This window comes from Plodia interpunctella, chromosome Z (assembly GCF_027563975.2).
Source record: "Plodia interpunctella isolate USDA-ARS_2022_Savannah chromosome Z, ilPloInte3.2, whole genome shotgun sequence".
Taxonomy (NCBI): Eukaryota; Metazoa; Arthropoda; class Insecta; order Lepidoptera; family Pyralidae; genus Plodia; species Plodia interpunctella.
Genome location: NC_071324.2, coordinates 9,570,002 through 9,591,286, shown reverse-complemented (window position 1 = coordinate 9,591,286; position 21,285 = coordinate 9,570,002). Strand labels below are relative to the sequence as shown.

At 31.5% G+C, this 21,285-nt stretch overlaps 1 protein-coding gene across 1 annotated transcript; it reads left to right on the top strand.

Moving 5' to 3' along the window:
• The first annotated feature begins 881 nt into the window (after positions 1-881).
• On the top strand, positions 882-20,472 carry LOC128683122 (uncharacterized). Its single transcript, XM_053768384.1, has 2 exons — positions 882-1,062; positions 1,975-20,472. The coding sequence occupies exon 2, from the start codon at positions 2,097-2,099 to the stop codon at positions 20,382-20,384; it is 18,288 nt and encodes a 6,095-aa protein (XP_053624359.1). The 5' UTR covers positions 882-1,062; positions 1,975-2,096; the 3' UTR covers positions 20,385-20,472.
• Positions 20,473-21,285: the final 813 nt, after the last annotated feature.

Below are 21,285 nucleotides of genomic sequence, written 5' to 3'. Positions count from 1 at the left end.
TTTATAATAATTTCATTTACCTCGCAGTACGAAGAGTCGTGCCGCAGATCTGCAGTCGTGTCGTGATATGTAGCGGACCTAGCACAGCATGCGCGCAAGAGGTCGAAATTTGTCCACTTCCGCGCAGACGGCCGCTTTCACCGTCTCGTGACACACCGATGATGTCTGCTGCACCGTCCGCATGTTGCCTGCCTTGTCGTCGACGCTATCCCTGATGCATGCGCTATTTTACATCCTTACTTCCTAATAATTGTATTGGATAGTGTGAGAGGTGTTCATATTACTATTGTAAAAGAAGATTAAATAGTACTGTTGGAACTCCGCGAGTTTCATTTCATCAACTCGTCCGTGGATTCTACAAAAGTACAAATTTGACCCTACTCCGGTTTTATTATTATATTGATTAGAACTTTTTGGTATTTTAATTTTAGTTTTTTAAACTTATGTTTTATACATCTACATTTTGACCTAATCCTACGGCAATTGCGTACCTACTTTGGGAATAACAACCCTATATGTTAATCCAAGGCATCAGCTTCCTCAATACCAAATTTCATAAAAGTTAGCCCAGCCGTTAAAACGTAGTGATTACCTCTTTGCAGCCATTGGAGCGGGAAGAGTAAAAAACATACTGACAAACTTTCGCCTTTATAATAGTTAAATGATTTAAATACTATTTCGATCGTAGATTTAAGAATAATGTATAATGTCATAATACTTATCTGTGATTTCGATGATCCGGATTGTTGAAGATTGACACATGGATATGAAATGGTCATTAACTCTTTAAATATCAGATGCTGGTTACATGCAATATTTCAAAAAGTCTACAATGTTGGCAACTGACGGGACTTGTCATTTATTTTTTGAATGATGTAATATCGGAGGGCTGTTTTACGAAAATTTTCCGGTTGGAAATTTTTGTGATTTCGTCATATGAGGCGGGATCTATATAACGACATGTATAGATAATAAAAGCATGTTTTCCAAAAGAAACATAACATCTAACGCTGTCCTGTAAAGGACCGGCGACGTGTGACTGTTTTGTCATGTTATTGTCTGGTAAGTGTTTTCTGGTTTATACTTGCAAGTAAAACGACCGAGCAGTTGGCATGTTCAACATTCTATAACTTTGAAAAATTGTCATGCCAGTGCCAGTGGCAGCCAGGCAAATGTGCTTAGTTACCGGCATGTGTATTTACGTTCTCATGGTCTATCCCTTAACGTTAGAGCTGTGTTAGAGCGATGCTGCCATGGCCAAGCCATTCTGAGTCCCGTTAGATGCTGTCTGTTTATCCCTGATTTTCTGTAAAAAATAATTAATCCTACATCAATCCACTGCTGCCCATCTTGCATCGCTTTCCCGTGACCCAAACAATGTCATCTGTCCAGCGGGTTGGTGGTTTACCGCCATAAATAACACAACATATAATTAGACATATTCCGTGTGTTTATAGGCAAAATTTCATCACAGTCCGTCTAAAATTTCGTGTGTGTTTTCCACACACGTAACAAACGTTTACCTATAACATCTATTCATTCATTCTCCAGTACAAAAATATAAACTAATAAAAAATACCACTGATACCTATAGGTATCAGTGGTATTTTTTAATAATTAATATAATTATATTTCATTAAATAAAAATAATTATATTTCATTGGAATCCATTTAGTAGTCTAAGCGTAGAATAATAATACATAACATACATTCTTCCAACATTAATCTATCTATTCCATATTCTATTCCATAATAGTAGGACAATACAGCCACGAATGCAAAGTCGATGCGTAGATAATAGAATTATAGAACTTATTATTTTTACGGATTCTATTTTATACAATACAACACTGGTTTACGAGTATTGTGGTGCGACGTAGAGAAAGAAGAAAACCGAAAGTGGGCTTCGATGCTTGAATTGTGGAAGAAAACGGGAAAAGGCTCAGATGAGAGAGAGATGTTTTATATTTTCAGGTGCATAATGTCATGTGGGACGTCAGTGAGCGGAATTTCACGATTTGTAAATGTCTGATCGTGTATGTATCATTTTTTGAATGTTTTTGCTGTTGTTGATGTTTATCCAGTGGGTATAAATTATGTCAGAAAGACAACACACAATGAAGCCTCAACAAACTGGCTCTAGACAAAGTTGTTCCTGTACATCATGTGTTTATACAAGTGAGTCAGAAAGTCTGAGACGTATGTTTGATGGTGGGTCTAAGATCGATAGACTCTATTATGACAAATATATACCATTGAGGGAGAGAAAACTTATTGATAGGTTAATTAAAACAAGAGCACTGTATGACGACGTACGAAATCGGATACTTTCTAGCGATGACAGTTATGGAAAATCATATGAGGAAGATAGTCAAAGAAATATCGCTATTAATGAAATTGTCACTTTGGTGGATAAAGGAGGCTTGGCTGGTCCTAAACTAAGTGAGTGTTGTAGTTGTTGCAATTGCGGGACAACCCGAGGTCGCCAAGACAAGCACCAACGACGAGCAATGAGGCGCCATGTTCGAGGTGGAAAGCATTTATCAACGCAGTCAAGTGTTATGCCAAAACAGCGGACCCGTGAAAATTTGCGCCCCAGAGGTGTTCGCTTTAAACGGATTCGTTCTGATCCTTGTACGTGCACTTTAAAATTAATTCTTTCAAAATCCAAAAATTTTCTGGAAAAATCTGAATATGATAATAGACAAGCGCCTAACAATAGAGCTGAAAATGTGTTTGATAAAAATGAATTAAAACAAAAAAGGCCAAGAGGTCGAATGGTAAATAATATTGAAGATAAAATAACAAGATCTGTAAGAAAAATTCGTCAACCAAGCATTAAGATTAAAAACCGCATCGAAAAGGGTACATTTAAGTCTTTAGAAAATTTGAAAGTAGCTAGACAAAGTATAAAAAAAAAGATGGATTCCATGCAAACACAATACGTCAAAAGACATGAAACTGAATCCACACTAAATATTGACGATCTCGGTACAATAAAAGTAAAGAAAGATTCAATCACAAAGTATAGAGAAGATCTTAGAAAGAAAAAAATGGAGCGTGAATTTGAGTGTGAACATGAATGTAATGTTGAAGAATGTATACCGAAAGAGTGTTTAGAAATAATGAAATTAAGACGTGCTTTAAGACAAAAACTTAAAGGATCAGATCAGACAAGATACAAACAGGAAAATGAAAATTATGATCATGAATTGGGGTCAAAAATGATAAGAGATAGTCAGATAAAACCTAACAAAAAGGCCACAAAGTCAAAAAAAATATTAACTAAATTTGATATATCACAGCCAAAATCTTCAACAAGGTTTCTTATTACAACCTCATCAGAAAATCAAAAAAACACATTATCTCATAAGAGAAAACTTAAAGGGAAAATGCGCAATAAGAAAGGACAAGTTAAACATGCGTCAAGTGGAACGTCTTATTCTGTATCCACATTACGGAAACCAGTATATGTTAGAGCTGAACAGTCTGCGCCTAATATGCGGATTGAAAAATCTGTAACCGATAGAGAAAAAAGAAATACAGACAGCAGAAAAAAGATATATTGTGCGTGTGATAAAAACACGAGAAAAAAACGTGATAAAGCTATTTTAAATACAACTAAGAAATCTGATATCTCGACTACACATGATTTACGACGATGTTTTTGCACATTAAAATTGTCACCATTCATCGAAGAGAAAAATAAATTTAAAGACAGAAAAGATATTTCCAGTCAAACTATTACTAACAAAATGGCTAATTCATATACTGAAATGAATAAAAAACGTATGGGTAATCTTTTACCATATGAATGTGAACCTGGTGTATGTACACCTTATAGATGTAATCCTTATGAGTGTCTTACTCGTATAAACGAGCGTAAAAATAATTTTGTAAAACAAAATAGTCTTAAACAAAATACTTTCAAAGCGGCTATAAACAAAAATGAAAAATATAGTCCTATAAAGAACAGTAATAAACCTAGTGTCATGAATCGACCAAAAACTACAATTTCATCTTCTATTAGTTTTAAATATTCAAAAGGAAATTCGTTAGACCACGGTAATAGTCTTCTTAAAACCCGACCAAGTAAGAAAAGATCTTCAAATATTCAGACTACCATAAAGAAATCCTATAAAATTGATTCAGGGACAAATAAATCTATTTTGAAATATAAGACTTCAAAACAAAAGCAAATTGATAAAGAAACCTATACAATAAACAAGCCTGGTACAGAAAAACAAAGTGGAATCCGTTTAAAATGTATATGTAAAAAAATTATGTTAAAAGCCAAGTATCTCTCTAGTAATTACGATACATCAACGGCCAAAAAAACTTTTTCTTCTCAAACTAATAGCAGTCAGAAGAAAATGAAATCATCTTCCAGCATAACAGACAATTTTAAAAAATCTAGAAAAGCAATAAATGTCAATGTACGGAGTACAAATACAGATAAAAGTCGCAAAAAAATGAAATCTTCGTCTAGCATAACAGATAATGCAAAAATCTTTCGAAACGTTGATTCAGTTAAAATAAGAGATGCAAGCCCAACAAACATCCGTAATAATAAGAATACTCATAGTACTGATATAAAAACCTCTGCAAACCAACCACATCGCATTGTCCACAAGCAAACAAGAAAGCCTGATACTTGTACAACTGTGCCTAAAGGAATAAGACAGTCTGTTAGTATAGGTTCCTCGTTTAGTTTTAATATTGAGTTTTTTAAGCATAGAATAAATGATAACGAGTGTGAATTTACGAATTTTGCTGAAAAAGATATGAGAAAATGTTTATGTACTACAAAATCAAGAAAAAGAAATGTATCACAAAATATTTATACTATAAATAAGTGCATTCTTGATAAACTTCAACCAGGTTATGAAAGTAATTTTTTCAAAAAATCTACACTTTCTCAGTATAGATATGATACATCAAGTGATTTTGATTTTACAGAAATGCAAAGTCAATTTAATGATTTAAATTTGTATAGAGAGTCTTTATTTCGTGGACATTTACTATCTAACAATAACTTTTATAAAAGCAATTTTGAAAATGTCTATACATATTCTCAAGTATGTTTCATAAAAAAGAGCAGATCTAATGTTACAGGCGCAAGTCGTTTATTGAAACGATGTTTTTGTACTATGAATGTAAAAACTAAAGACAATCTAAAACCTTATGAATGCGAACCGGGAATTTGCTTACATGGGGACTGTGACATAAATGAATGTCAACAAAGAAAATATAAACCACCAAAAAAAACACGACTTGAAGCAAATCCTGCCGTAAAAGAACCATGTCCACAGGCTATTCGGTACAAATCGATACCAAACAAATCTCGAAGGCAAGCCGTGCGCTTAGGTTCGGAATTTAGATTTAATATAGATTTTGCCAAATCTAAATCACATTATAAAGATCGAGGTCATGTTGTACGGAATGATAAGTGTAAGTGTCCATCACACAATACTAGAAAAATAGGTTATGTATCTTCTGATGTTGATCAACATATTCAATCCGAGGTCAGATCTAGTGCAAGAAAGACAAATACAGACAAATTATTAAAGAAATGTTTTTGCACTTTTAAATTACAAAAAAAATTACAAAGTCAAAATCATGGAATAAGTAGTATAGATACAAATAAAACAAAATATAAAGATACTAATTACGAAAGGCAAAGGCCTAACACGCGTCAAAATCAACAACAATCGGGTCGTTCCACAACATATACATCATCTGAAAATTATTTACACGTTACAAAAAATAAAACAAAAAATGGACAAGATTTCTCGAAAACTAAGCATCAAGGTAATCATTACTTACATGACCCAAAAATGATAAGTAAGAGTCGCAAAATAAAAGAAAACGTAACTCCGAGTTCACAAATGTCATCTTCACGTTCTCAAACCAATAATCTGAGACAAGTAAAAAAACGACAAAGCATTAAATTACCCAGTTCAAAATCGAATTATGAACGAAAATGGATCAAGTTAGATCCCAATGAGTGTGAGCCTTATACTTGTATTCCAGGTCGATGTAATCCTTATGAATGTTTAGAAAGAATAAAGAAGCGTTATAGAAATACTAGAAACAAAAGTATATCAGTTCGTGCATATAAAAACCCAATGTCTTCTTCCAGTTTCACATTTAAAGATAAACCAACAACAAAAGAAAAACATGCTACAGTACAATCGTGTGGAAAACCAGCTCAGTATATAGTAGAAAAATCAACGAAACCAAGTAAAGTATCACGTAACAAAAATCAGCAGATGGTTCGAATTGGGTCGAGTTATAGTTTTAATGTACAATTTTGTAAAGATAAACAAAACGAAAACGTACCAAACTGGCAAGTGCCTGGAGATGTAAATTATATACATAATCAAAATATACCAAATAGGCAAGCGCTTGGATATGCGAAATATAGACACAATCAAAACGTACGAAATAGGCAAGCATCTGGAGATGCGAATTATAGAGAAAATCCAAATGTGTCAAACAGACGAGCGCCTGGAGATGCGAATTATAGACAGAATCAAAACGTATCGAACAGACAAACGCATAAGCCTCAAGAAAATTCATCAAAAATACTTCAAAGAAATAATAAAAAATATATTTGTGGTAAACAGTACACATCAAATTCTAGCAATACAACAAAACAATCAAAACAGAATAATATAGCAGTACAGAAATCGGAACGACCAAACCGATCAAAACGGACACATCCAAAACATATAACTGATAAATCTGAAATTAAAAGAATTCCTTCAAAATCGAAATATTCAAAAAATTTGGAACGATTAAAGCTACAAAAAAAAGGAAGACACCCAAAATACAGAAAACAGAGTACTGATAAATTAAGACCACAAATACCTGAAAAAAAAAGAGTTAGTCCTAAAATAACGAATTCTACAAATATAAAGGGTAAATCACAACATAAAGGAACGGCGAAACGGATGATTTCGCAAAATAGTTTTTCAGAATCATATGTAAGAAAACCTGAAAAGAAAGTTGTTAGATCGCAACAGTCAAAACTACATTATAGTTATGATACTGATGAATCACATGAACGAAAACCTAAAGCAGTTATTTCAAAACGGCCAGATCTTCAGTGTAGTGTGTGTAGTACTGATGAATTGCGAAGACATGAAACGAAATCTCTTAAAAGTTCACCAAGTACAAGATCAGCTGTAAAGATAGGTTCTACGTTTAGTTTTCATATTGAGTTTTATAAAGAGAGATTTCCAAATACCGCTCAAATAGAAGCAGCTGCTAAGGCTTTGAAATATAAATGCAAAAAGACTTGTACTAAAGAGTTAAATAAAAGTCGAGGATTGAAAAATCAAAAGTTGCAAGTGTCAAATATGTTTACCGATAAAAGTCAAAATACTTTGCCCAAAACACGTGAAGTTAAAGCGCAAGCAAATTTAGAAAAGCCACGTTGTATTGTTATCGATAAAGGATGCATGATCAAACCTCCACCAGAAGTACTAAATCCTTATGAATGTGAGCTAGGTGTTTGTGTACCCGGAAAATGTGATCCAATTAAATGTTTGTCGCGTATTCAAAAACGACATATGAAAGATTCAAGCACATGGACAAGATCCCCCAAAAAGTCAGTATCTAACGCAGTTTCAACATCTAATACTGCCTCTAATAAAAATATACAACATACTGAGAAACCGCAAAAAAGAAAAAAAAATAAAGTTTCAAAAGTGAAAAGACCCAAAAGTTCCAAGAAAAGGAATCGTGAGAAAGGACATTTGCCTTCGAAAAAATGTGTGCGATTAGGTTCTAGCTTTAAATTTGATATAGAATTTTATAAAACGAAATCTTCTAACAATGATATTTTGAATGAACACAAGCCAGTATATGTTTATAGACAAGAAAAAGAAAAAAAACAAAGGGTCATCAACAAGCACTCACAATCATTGGTTCCAAAAATGCAGCCATCCTTTACAGATGCGAAAATTCTTAAAAGATGTTATTGTACTTTGAAATTACAAAAATCTAATAGATCAGTTAATTCAAAATTAATGACCCAAGCACAAAATGTTTATTTTTCATCAATACATAATTTCGGACCATTGCTTTTCTTGGAAACTAAAAATATAAATCTAAATTACAATCCTTATAAAATACAAGGTAATGACGTTTTTAATTCAAGTTGTAGTTCCAATATTCAATGTGTTAAAAACGTATCCAATGATACTATCCCTAAACCCAGTTTTTTTTTTAGTAAAAAGTATTCAAAACATGCACTAATGGACAAGTCTACACTACAAACACAGACATCAAATAAAAAAGAATATGAAACTAATGCACACGTACTCGACCAAAAGCTCAACGATAGTAAAAATTATAATTTAGGATATAAAAATATATTAGCAGGATCCTTTCTTGAAAAAATTTGTTATACAATATCATCTGAGAATAGCACATCTGCTACCACAATATTTCAATCATCACCTAATACAAATTCTCGGAAAAATGAATTAATTAACAAAGAGTTTCCAACTATTTCAAATATAACATTTAGAAATAAAATACATGAAAATATAACAACAAGTAAGGGAAGTTTAAAACATTCTGAACATATAAGTTATATGAATATGGGCCCATATAAACCTACAACTAAATATTGGATTCCACCTAAATATTGTTATAACAGCTCTGAAAGAAAATGTCGCAAAATAGATAAGCCTAAAATATTGGCACCTATATATATTATACATCAATATCGAAATAAATATATACCAAGTCATTCAGTGCATGTACATTCAAAATATATTAATCAATTCAAAGAAAATGATGAAATTTATCAAAAATCTGAAATCATTAAAAGTCTTTATCCAAATATTATTAATTCAATTAATTACCGACAATCCCCTACGCCATTAAATGCGATCATGCCAAAAAAAAGAAATGGATTAATAAATTCAAATACCGATTACATATCAAGTTTAAAACCACATAGTTATAAAACGGAAGAAAAGGAAATTAGTGTAGTTAATTTATTGAAACGATGTTTCTGTACTCTAAATCTTCAAGTTATTCATAAACAACGGCGATTCAAGACTATCGATAAAATAGATACAGAAAACACTAAAAAAGTATGTAATGACAGTTTTGAAGGAACAAAAGGCCAATATGGTAATTCATTCTTTGTGTATAGAGTAAATAATATACAAAGTCAATTAAACAAAAAACCTGATGATGGTAAAGATACGCAAGTTCTTTATCTATGTCGACCCAAAAAATTTAACAAACATACTAGCATAACTTTATTTGGGTGTAATAAACTTGAATGTAATGAAGTTGCAGAAAATCCGTATGATCTCTTAAAGTCTGCCAACAATTTGTCGAGTAAAAAACGTGTTAGAAGATTAAAAGCTAAAGACAGTGAACACGCTATTAAAACACCAAATAACGCTAGTAAGATTTTAAATAAAACTACATCAACGCCGTTATGTATCCAATCACTTGCTTGCCGCTGCAAGCAAATATTTTACAAACGGAATACCTTACCCAATTGTAAATGTTTTGATAATTCACAACCAAATAATGAGCCAGATTCACAACACAATGCAAAACCTAGAAATAAAAACGTCAGTTTAATTGAAAACAGAATTAATTGCTCATCCATTCAAAATCAGTATGATAAAGAAATTCTAGCGATGAGTAGCCGTGGTCATGCTTATTTTAATAATAATCAAATGAATCCTTTACTTATGAAACCACCATCAGAAGTAAAATCAAATCGTAGTTGTTGTGTCAAAAAAGAAATTACTGATATGAAACCGTCCAAATTTAAAAAAGATGTATGTTTTGATTCTACTATAGAATATATAGGCGAAAATGGTTATGGGAAAAAAATTGATACATTTGTGACAAGCTGTAAAAATAAATATGATAGTGGTTCTATTGCTAGGAGGCAAAAGTCGAAACAGCTGCGGGATAATAAAGTCTATAGCAAGTTATCATGTCATTGTCAGAAATACCATAGATGTTCACAGTTCCCTGAATCAAAACGTTCCTACAAAAACGACAAACAATCAAATACTTTACTCCCTGTCACAACTGGTATATCAGTAACTAACCAAGATTTTAAAGAACTGCAAAATACAAATAGAGAAACTAAAGATAGAACAAAGTTTTCAGGATCTTTATACAATGTTTCAAAACATGATCGAAGCGAAAATTTGGAACAAGAACCGAAATATAAGAATAAAAAAATGAAAAGACGTAATAATAAAACACAAAGTGCCAAGAAATGTATGTGTCAAAAAATTATTTTAGAATCAGATCAAATTATGACAAAAAGTACAAAAGGAAATATTTTTCAACGATTTTTCAAAAAGAAAAGTATAAAGCCAAGCAATGACAATTGTCTTTGTGAATCACTTTCTCAGCCAAAAGAAGTAAGAACGAAAATCGATTTTAATATAAGAAATAGAGATTGCCATAATGGTTCAAAAGTTTCTGATTTAAAAATACCAAGAAAAAGTGCAACTTATCCATTAAATGAAACACAGCGAACTGAATCGAGACATGACATTTCCAAAGTTATTCAAATTGCGGATAGTTCACCTGTCAAACAAGTAAAAACAAAACCAACAAAAAGTTTAATAAAGAGAAAAAAATGTAAAGCACATAATGCACCAGAAACTGAATCGGAACAGGAAGTTTTTAAAGACACTCAATTTATTATAGACAGTTTACCTTTTAAACATAAACATAAGCCAAGTGAAGTAAAAAAAAGAAAGTGTAAATTGTACTATGTTTCAGGGACTGGGTCCATACGTGACTTTTCTAAAATTGATCTAAATGTGAAATCGTCTGATCAACTGAAACAAAAACCGGTAAAACGAAAAAGTAAAAGTATTAATAGATCGACATCAAGAAGTTGTATAGACAAAAAAAATAGATCTATGAATAAAATATCTAACCGTCGAGAATATATTTTAAAAACACCCCAATGTGCATCTCAAAAAATTCGTGATTTAAAAAATCATGGATTTTCTAACGGTTCACTTTTAATAAATAAACATAGAGATACTGAAAACTATGATGTAAAACAAAGACATAATACAATCAAATGTAAAATTAATGAAAGAAAACGTAAAACGACTTGTATTTCAGGGTCAAGTTCAAAAACTGACGTATTTAAAAATTATGATGATAATATTAGTACGAAGCGGCAATCTTGTGATTGCCGCGATAGTCATTCTGAAATTCTAAAATATGATGGTGCAGCGCACAGTATGAAATGTATTCCAGAAACAAACAAAATAACAGAAAAGAAGAAAAGTTTTATACAACGTATTTTCACAAAACAAAGCATTTCTAAAAGAAACGATACCAAAAAGTCATTTGAAGATTCCAATGTTTATGACCATAGAATTCCTAAAGATTCTTATTTAATAAAGAAGAAGAGAAAAAGTAAAAAAAACTATGCTTCAGTTACAGAACATAATTTTGCCCAAAGTCATCCTTGTTGTCAAATTTGTCAAACAAAAGCACAGGAACTAAGACATAATATTTCAAATATCGGAGACAATCCGTCCATTACTCATGAACAAAAGCCTTTAAAAAGTATAATAAAAAACAATGATAAAAGCTTAAACAGAAGTGTCGACGAGGATCGAGAGAGTCATGCAAAAATATTAAAGATTGATAGTGCGACGCAATGTGTTAGATGTACTTGTAAGTCAAAAACACAACCCGGTGTTAATTGTAAATGCCACATAAATACATCAAAATCAACTGAAAAGAAAGGAAACATATTACAACGTATTTTCAAGAAACGACAGCACTCTAAAAAGCCTGAGAGTGCAACCCAAATAAATGAAAATTCGGTGGTCTCCGCTCAGCAACACCGTGGAGTTGACAAAACAAACCCAAACAACAAATTAGAAAATGACCGAAAAAAAGAATCATTTGGCAAAGAAGTTGACACTACAGAAGAATTTCGTAATAATAAAATGGAAACTATACCACCAAAAAACTCAAACATTAACAATAATGTAGTCGATAAAGTTACACACCCGAACAAAAAGAAAAGTAGATTGACTAGGGAGAAAAGAAAGCTTAAAAATATTACATCACGTGATAACATTAATGCAAAGGGAGACATTGCAAGTAAGACTCATAAAACTGACCAGGAAAAGAAAATTCATGTTCAAGACAAAAGATCAAAAGATTTCACAGAAAATGAATTGAGGCCAGATATAATGAAAACATTGTCGCAAAATAAGATTAAAAAATTTGCGTCTACAAAACATCCTACTTTACCATGTACATATAAAAAATGCCAGGAGAAAGCAAAAAGCAAACATTCTGATTTGGTTTGTGGTGATTGTTCTAGTCCAAAGTGTTTATTTAAAAATGAAAGTTTTCAAATGAACAATAAAGAATTTACACCTAAAGTCTCGCAAGACCAGAAACGTAAGAAAAAGTCTACAAAAACTAAATGCACTTGTCATAAATATACTCAATCAAAGTCCAGTACTTTTGACAAAATTACCGAAAGTAAAAATAAAGCTAATAATATTAGTACAAATAAATCTGTCGAATTTTTGCCAAGGCAAAGCAAATATTATTTGAACACTGATAAAACTAATAGGAAGCTTGTTCAAAAAAGTGAAACTCAGCTGAAACTTCATAAAGATTATACCAAAAAATGTATTAGACACGAAGAAAGTAAAATATTGAATCAAAGTAGAAGTAAAAAAATTGAAACTGCAAAAAATATACATAAACTACCATGTGCGAGCAAAATATGCCAAAAAAAATCTGAACTTTCTGAATGGGTTTGTGGTGATTGTTCTAGTCCAAAGTGTTTATTTAAAAATGATACTCATGATGCAAAATCATTGACCTATACTAATATAGGAACCCAAGATAAAATAAAGCCCATACTTGACAAAAACTTAAATGACGAAAAATCTTTTAAAAATGATAAGCATCAAATTTGTATCCATGAAAGTAAAGTAAATGCAAGCTTGGAAAAGTTATCAGGAGGCAAACACAAAATTATGGGCAAGTCTGATATTGTTATAATTGATAAAGAACATGAAGGCAGTTCAAATGCAATTCGTGAAAATGACAAGATGAAATCTAACCTCAGGTTCCAAATTAAATTGTCAAAAGCACCAAAAATCGAAACAGCCATAACGCAAAACAAAAGTAAGAAATTGACTAAATTTCAAAGTAAAAGACTTGGCACTTTTAAATCTATATATAAGCAAAGTTCAATTTTACCAGGCATTTGTAATAAATGTCAGGAAAAAATACAACTTTTTAAACGGACTTGCGATGAATGTTCTAGGTCAGATTGTTTATTTGAAAGTGGTGTTACTAAAGTAAACGACCAATTAGTAGCCCACACTAATGTGATGATACCTTCTAATACTACTCCAGTTAAATCAAGAGGTCAAGCGTTGAAAAAGAAAACTAGTAAAAAGTTTGTATCTACCAAACCAGGACAAAGACAACATTTTACATGCGAAAATTGCCTATTAATGTGTAAAGATTGCTCTGATTCGAAATGTATTTTTAACAATGTATTAAATAAAATTGAGGAAGAAAATAAAGGTATTAAGCTAAATGAAATAAGCTCTTCTAAAGTGTCAGTGCATGTTAGAACTATAAGTCAAAGTAAAAACAAGATAAAAAGCAGTCCGAGTAAAACTGAAAAATCGGAAAAGAAGCAACACTCGATTTTATCATGTACTTGTAAAAAATGCTTCGAAAAAGCACAACTTTCTGAATGGACGTGTAGTGATTGTTCCAGCCCCGAGTGTCTCTTTAAAAATAATGTTTTAAAGATCGATGCAAAAAATGTATCATCAAAAAATCCACAACAAAATGTATCATCAAAAATACAATTACAAAATACAGTTTTATCATGTACTTGTAAAACATGTATGGAAAAAAATAAATTTTCTAATTGGACATGTTCTGACTGTTCAAGTCCGAATTGTTTATTTAAAAGAACTTCCTCTAAAGGTGATACGGAAAGTATGAAGGATTTATCAAATATTAGTAATAGTCAAATTCCTCATATTATGATTTCGCAACATAGCGTTAATGCAAGCAAAGTTCCTAAAACGAAGATTAAACACACTAGCAATAGTAAACGACATGCAACTGCAATATCTGCCCATACTAGAAATGCAGTAGATGGCAAAATACGACACGATGAAGTCTCTAAGAATAGAATTGACAATAAGAATATTCGAAACGGGAGCAAAAATATCTTGAAACTTATTGCAAGCAAATTACAAGGTTCGAGACGAACATTTGATAAACAAAACAATATTTGTACTGGTAAAGTTTGTCAAAAATTCTCCGAAATAATTTGTACTGACTGCTCTAATCAAAAGTGTATATTCAAAAATGAAAATAAACCACACCCAAGTAGTAATAAAATTTTAAGATTAAGAAATTGTAAAAGACATACAACTTCAAAATCTAACAATTCTAATAAAGCGGTAAACGGCAAAATACTACATAGTGAAATCTCTAAAAGCAAAATTGGCAATGCAAATGCTCAAAATATAAGCAAAAATATATTGAAACTTATTGCAAGCAAAGTACAAGGTTCAAAAAGAACATTTCATAAACAAAACAGTATTTGCACTTGTAAGACTTGTCAAAGAAAATCTCAATATCCTGGATTTATTTGCGCGGACTGCTCTAATACAAAGTGTTTATTCGAATGTGGTAATTTAAATATTAACAAAGAAAATAATATGATAAATTCAATTCTCTCAAGAAATAAATTGGAAAAACAAAATATAGATTCTACTTGTAAGACATGCCAAAAGAAGCTTCAGTTCTCTGGGTCATTGTGTGCTGACTGTTGTAATCAAAAGTGTTTATTTGAATATGCAGATCATGATATTAATCCGAAATGTCTATTCCAATATGCAAAATTCGATAAAGAAAAAGCAAGCCAATGCAAAATCTCTGAGAAACATGAAATAAATAAATATCCTACAAATAAAATTGATAAATATAACAAAGGTTGTATTTGCATTACTTGTCAAGGAAAGTCTCAGAACTCTAAATCACTTTGTGCTGATTGTTGCAATCCAAAGTGTTTATTTGAATGTGCAGATCATGACATTAAAGAAATAGAAGAAAACCCAAAAACATTGTCAATAAACAAAAACAATAATAAACATAATAGAGCTTGTAATTGTACTATATGCAAAAAAACCTCTCTAAACTCTGAATCATTTTGTGCTGACTGTTCCAATCCAAAGTGTTTATTTGAATGCGCTGATTTTGATATTGATGAAAAAGAAGCAGGTCTCATTAAAAATAAATCAGTATGTTCAAAAGATAAAATTGACAAACATGTCAGAGCTTGTACTGCTTGTCAAGGAATGTCTCAGAATTCAAAATTAATTTGTACTGACTGTTCTAATCCAAACTGTTTATTCGAATGTGCAAATCACGATATTAACGCAGTAGAAGGAAATTCAATACCTTGTGAACTTAATAACAATGACTCTAAATATATAAAAAATAAAAATTATAAACATATTAGAACTTGTTATTGTACACTTTGTAGAAAATCCTCTAACTCTAAATCATTTTGCTCTGAATGTTCTAATCAGAATTGTTTATTTGATTGTGCAGTTCCCGATATTAATGCAGTAGAGGGAAAACCAATCTCTGGTGAAATTAATATAAATAATTCTAAATTTCCAAAAAATATAAACGATAAACACACTAGAGCTTGTAATTGTACAATTTGTAAAAAAGACTCTCAAAACTATAATTCATTTTGTGCAGACTGCTCTAATCCAAAATGTTTATTTGAATGTGCCGATTTTGATATTATTGAAGAAGAAGCAGACCCAAGCAAAATCTCTGGAGAACTTATTAAAAATAAATCAAAACATTCAAAAAATGAAATTGACAACTGTAATCGAGCTTGTATTTGCAATGATTGTCGAGAAAAATCTCAGAACCCAGAATTACTTTGTGCTGACTGTTCTAATCCAAACTGTTTATTTAACTGTGGAAAGCGTGATGTTAACAAAGAAAATGAACATGAAATCGCTGGTGATATTATCACAAATAAATCTAAGATTACAAAGAAATCTAAGATCACAAATAAATCTAAGATCACAAAAAAATCTAATATCACAAATAAATCTAATATCGCAAATAAATCCAATATCACCAATAAATCTAATGTCACCAATAAACCTAATATCACCAAAAAATCTAATATCACCAGTAAATCTAATATCACAAATAAATCTAAATTTTCAAAACACAAAATTGATAAGCATAACCGTGCCTGTCTTTGTGCACTTTGTAAAAAAAGTAAAAATTCTGAATCATTTTGTGCTGATTGTGCAAATCCAAAGTGTTTATTTGAATGTGATAGTAACGCAGATAAAGCAGACCGAAATAAAGTATCTGATAATTATAAAAATAAATACTCCATCACTAAATCAGCACATGCGATTCCCAAAGATAAATACAAAACAAAATATCAAAGCAAAGCATATTTTAAACTAAAAATTGGGAAAAAACGGTGGTCCAAAAATAATTATGTTGGCGAAATTAAGAAAACATCTTCCCAAAAGATACAAACATTATGTTCTTTTAAAGAGACAGAGGAAACATCAGCAATTCAAAAACACCAATGTACTCAAGACACAACCCAAATCCAAAAAGTGAATGGAGTGAAAATCACTATACCTACAAACTATTTAGTTGATAATATTGATATAAAACCAGATAGAAAACAAATTTCTAAACTTTTCAGAAGAAAACATGCCGATTTTGATATTTATAAAGAAGAGCAAAGCTCAGACAAGAAATGTGATACTTGTGCACGTAAACATGAATATTCTAGAACATATCCACCTGCCATAGATAATAAAAAAATAAATGCCCAAAATAATATGCTAGGAAGTAATGAACGAAATGACGCCAGCAAGCAAAAAGTAGCCCAACAAGATACATTTTTAAATCAAAATACACAAGATGTGAGTCTTGTTTCAGAAAAAAATGGAGTTAAATTAACTTTGCCTACTAACTATATAATCGATAATGTATGTGTTAAACCAAATAGCAAAAATATTTTGAAACATTTCAGAAGTAAATTTAGAGGTATTTCGAAATCGGCATTTCAAAATAGCGCAGCTATTACTTATGCGAGAAAAGAATTTAAAAACAAAATGAAAAAATCTGAGTTATTTTGTCCTAATGATGATTCTTGTTCACTATATAATAAATTTATTTTTAATAAAAAGAAAACAAAGAAAATTCCTACCACTTCAGATTATAAACACAAAAGAAATACACCCACACAACCTGGTATGATAAAACTTTCCATGCTTCCAAAACTAGTCAAAAATAATACCAATATAAAACGAAATGACATAAATTTCGACAAAGGTTCATATAGAAAATATGATACGGCTTTGCCATATAACAAACGCCATAAATTTGATACAATGTGTGATGATTGTAAAAATCCGAAATGTATTTTTGAAAGTGGTGCTTTTGATATGAACGCATGGATATTTAATAATAATAAGCAAAAAGCGGCCCAATATTCTGAACTGTCATGTAAAGCTTGTGAAAGTAAACAAAATTCAGGCCTTTATCCTCAAGGGCGTGGAATGAAGTTTACTGTAACTGCAAAACCTGACTCGGATTATTCTAATATAAAAGAAAACGTGAACAATGTAAATATAATAGAAAACGATAAAAATAAGAAATCCAACATTAAAAAATCGACATTAGAAAACGGATATAGTTTATGTACTTGTGATATACCAACGTCATTACATAATCTTCCAGAATTTTCGCAGTACTCGTATGGTGACTCACCGTTTCAAAAAGATGGTATTTTTGTTACTGATCAACAAAATGATTCATTGAATGCAAATCAATTAAATATTTGTCCAGATTGTAAATATTCACAAATGAAAAATAATATCAAATGTACTTGTAAATCCCAATTTTCTAGTGGTGACCAACCTATGCAATCAGGTGACCAGAATTACTGTCCCGAAGCCAATAATTTAGAAACCTGTCAAATCAAATGTATGGGAAGAGTTAATACTTTACAACAACCAACTAGACTTTGCAATGATTTGTGCACTTGTAAATTTCCTTGCTCTTGTCAAAAATGTCCTAAAAATATTGATGTGGCTGAAGTATCGTGGGGCGATTGCAAACCACAAAGAATGTTTATTGTGACTGACAATGATACTGTGACAAAAGGCAATGATGTGGCTATATCGGCACATAATCTTCCTAGAAAAGTTCAAGGAGCAAAATTAGAAGTTCTTATCAACAAAAATCTTGATCCAAACAAAAATAAACCAGAAAAACCTTATAAGAGAAACAAAATATTCACAAAAACAAAGCCAGAAGAATGTGTTCAAATTGAAACCCAAACAGACATAACCTGTACAAATTGTAATGTTTTAGCTAATGATAAAGCTTTTACAAAAAAGACGAAATGTATCTGTGGAGCCCCAAATTGTAAAAAAATATTTAAAGAAATGACTCGTAAGCTTAAGCCGAGGAAACCAGATAAAAAGTGTATATGCGGAGTCCCCAGTTGTATAGGTGATAAATACAAACATATAATCTGTAGCTGTGAACCTTCTGAAGCTGACGATGAGGATGATCTTTTTCAATCCAAATCAGATTCTAAGAAAAGAGGTAAAAAATCGAAATTGGAAAACAAACCTACATTTGCACCTAAAACCAAATTAAGAAAGGATAAGATGAGAGAATCAAATGCCAGTGAAACAATAGACACGAGAAATAAAAATCCAAAATTCAACGAGAAAAAGGCACATCATTATAATTTTATAACGGAGCCTATAATTGAATCTAAGAAAACTATAACTTCACACGAACAACGTGACACAAAACTTGTAACTGTGGTCGAAGATGAACCTAAGAAGACATCAAAACGTAATTGGGATATGTATAAACCTAATCGGGATAAATATAAACCAAATCGGGAAATGGAAGCTATAAGTAGATCAAAGAAAACAAAACAATACGATTCTAAAGACAAGACTAAAGATAAAATGAAAAAAAATGAACCGGAGGTCAAACGTAAATCTAAGATAAAAATAAACCAATCTGATCCTAAAACTAAGACAAAAGCAAAACAATCTGATCCTAAAACTAAGACAAAAGCAAAACAATCTGATCCTAAAACTAAGACAACAACAAAACAATCTGATCCTAAAACTAAGACAACAACAAAACAAACTGATCCTAAAACTAAAACAAAAACAAAACAAGTTGAACCTAAAACTGGAACAAAAACAAAACAATCTGACCCTAAAGCTAAGACAAAAACAAAACAGCATGATCCTAAAGCTAAGATGAAATCAAAACAATCTGAACCCAAAGATAAGACAAAAATAAAACAATTGGAAACTGGAGGTAAGGCTAGGGCGAAAACAAAACAATCTGAACCGAAAGCTAAGACGAAAACAAAACAATCTGAACCTAAAGCTAAGACAAATACAAAACAATCTAAACCCAAAGATAAGACAAAAACAAAACAATTGGAAACTGGAGGTAAGGCTAGGGCGAAAACAAACCAATTGAGTTACGATAAAACTAAGGGATCTAAAGGTAAAAGGATCACAACAAAACAATTCGGATCTGAACTTAAAACTACGACAACTACTAAAACTAAAACAAAACTATTGGAACCTGGAGGTAAGACCAAAACTCCTGGGTCAAAGTCCGCTTCAAAATCAGCAAAAGAAAGTCGTAGATCTAAACATAAGAAAAGCAAAAAGAACAGGCAGGCACAGATAAAAAGAAAAAAATATGCCAAGAAAACAATAAGAAAATATGTAACATATGTAAAGAGAAAAACTAAACGAAAGAAACAAACTGCGTTTCAACGCTTCCTTAAGATATTCAGAAAATCTTTTAAACGTAAAAAAAAACCTATCGTTTCTAAAGGCAACTTGATCAAGGTGAAAGATAAAGTAGCTTCTACGTCTGTTGTGAAAGGAGCGAAGAGTACATTGGAAGCACATTTTGTAACCAACTTCATATTGCACTTCTTTGACAAAGATCCCAGACGGCGTTTCAGACCAATAAAAAAAATTAAACCTCAAAGAAAAGAGCCAGTAGACTTTGAGTGCAGTTTATTCATGGGTTCTCTTAGGAAGAGACCTTGGCTTTCTATTTATTACATGTGTCCATGGTTCTATCCTCACTGCGTTAGTATCTTAAATGTTTGGAGGCAATTTACCGACGTAATCTTGTTTCTTTTAGCCGTTGCAGTATGGAGTCCTTGTATTCTGGCTATAGAGATATGTAGGGCTTTTGTGTGTTGTGCTTTCTGTACTGGTTGATTTTTGTAATGTTTCATTGTATCGTAGATCTGTATTAAAATTAAATGTGTAATTGTTTTTTGTTACAAATATATTTGTATATACTTTACATTTTTTTATTTAGGTATTTTGTTTACGCTTCCAATTTACGATGCGCAGTCGAAAATTGAAAAATAACAAGTTTTAATAGTATTAAACTATTTTTAAAACAAAAATTAATTTTAAGCAAGCCCAGTCAATTTAAATATTCATAAATATTTAAATTGACCGGGCCAGGAAAAGGCTGATGCCCGCGACTTCGTTTCCAAAAATTTTTTGGTAAGGAGAGAGAAAATTATTAGAGAAATTTAATTGCATAAAGCGTAACATTATCTACACATACAGAAGATGCTCATAGTACTGAAAAACTATATTTTCTATAGTTTAGCTGGACTAATATGACCCTTCTTCAGGTGTTCCAGATCTTTGATATTTACACGTCAACAGGAAATGCTCAGGCTGAACAATTACTGTTAGGGCGTCATTTCTTTATATCCTATAGTTTAGTTGGACCATCATGGGTTCATTCATGGGTCTGCATCAGGTGTTCCAGATCCTCGATTTTCATATGTTAACAAAAAAAAAATTACCGCACTGAACCATTTTTATTAAGTCGTCATTTCTAAATTTTCTATAGTTAAGCTGTACCGTCATGGGTCTACATCAGCTATTCCAGATCTTCGATTTTTATACCTCGACAGATAACGCCCATCAGGATGATCGACTTTTGTTTAAGCGCCATTTCTATATTTCCTATAGTTGCTGTACATCATTGTTCTTCATCTGGTGTTCTAATTTTCAAAATAATTTTATAGCTATATAACAAAAAAGTTTCTTTCAAATTCGTCCAGTAGTTCCGAAGATTAGCGTGTACAAAACGAAC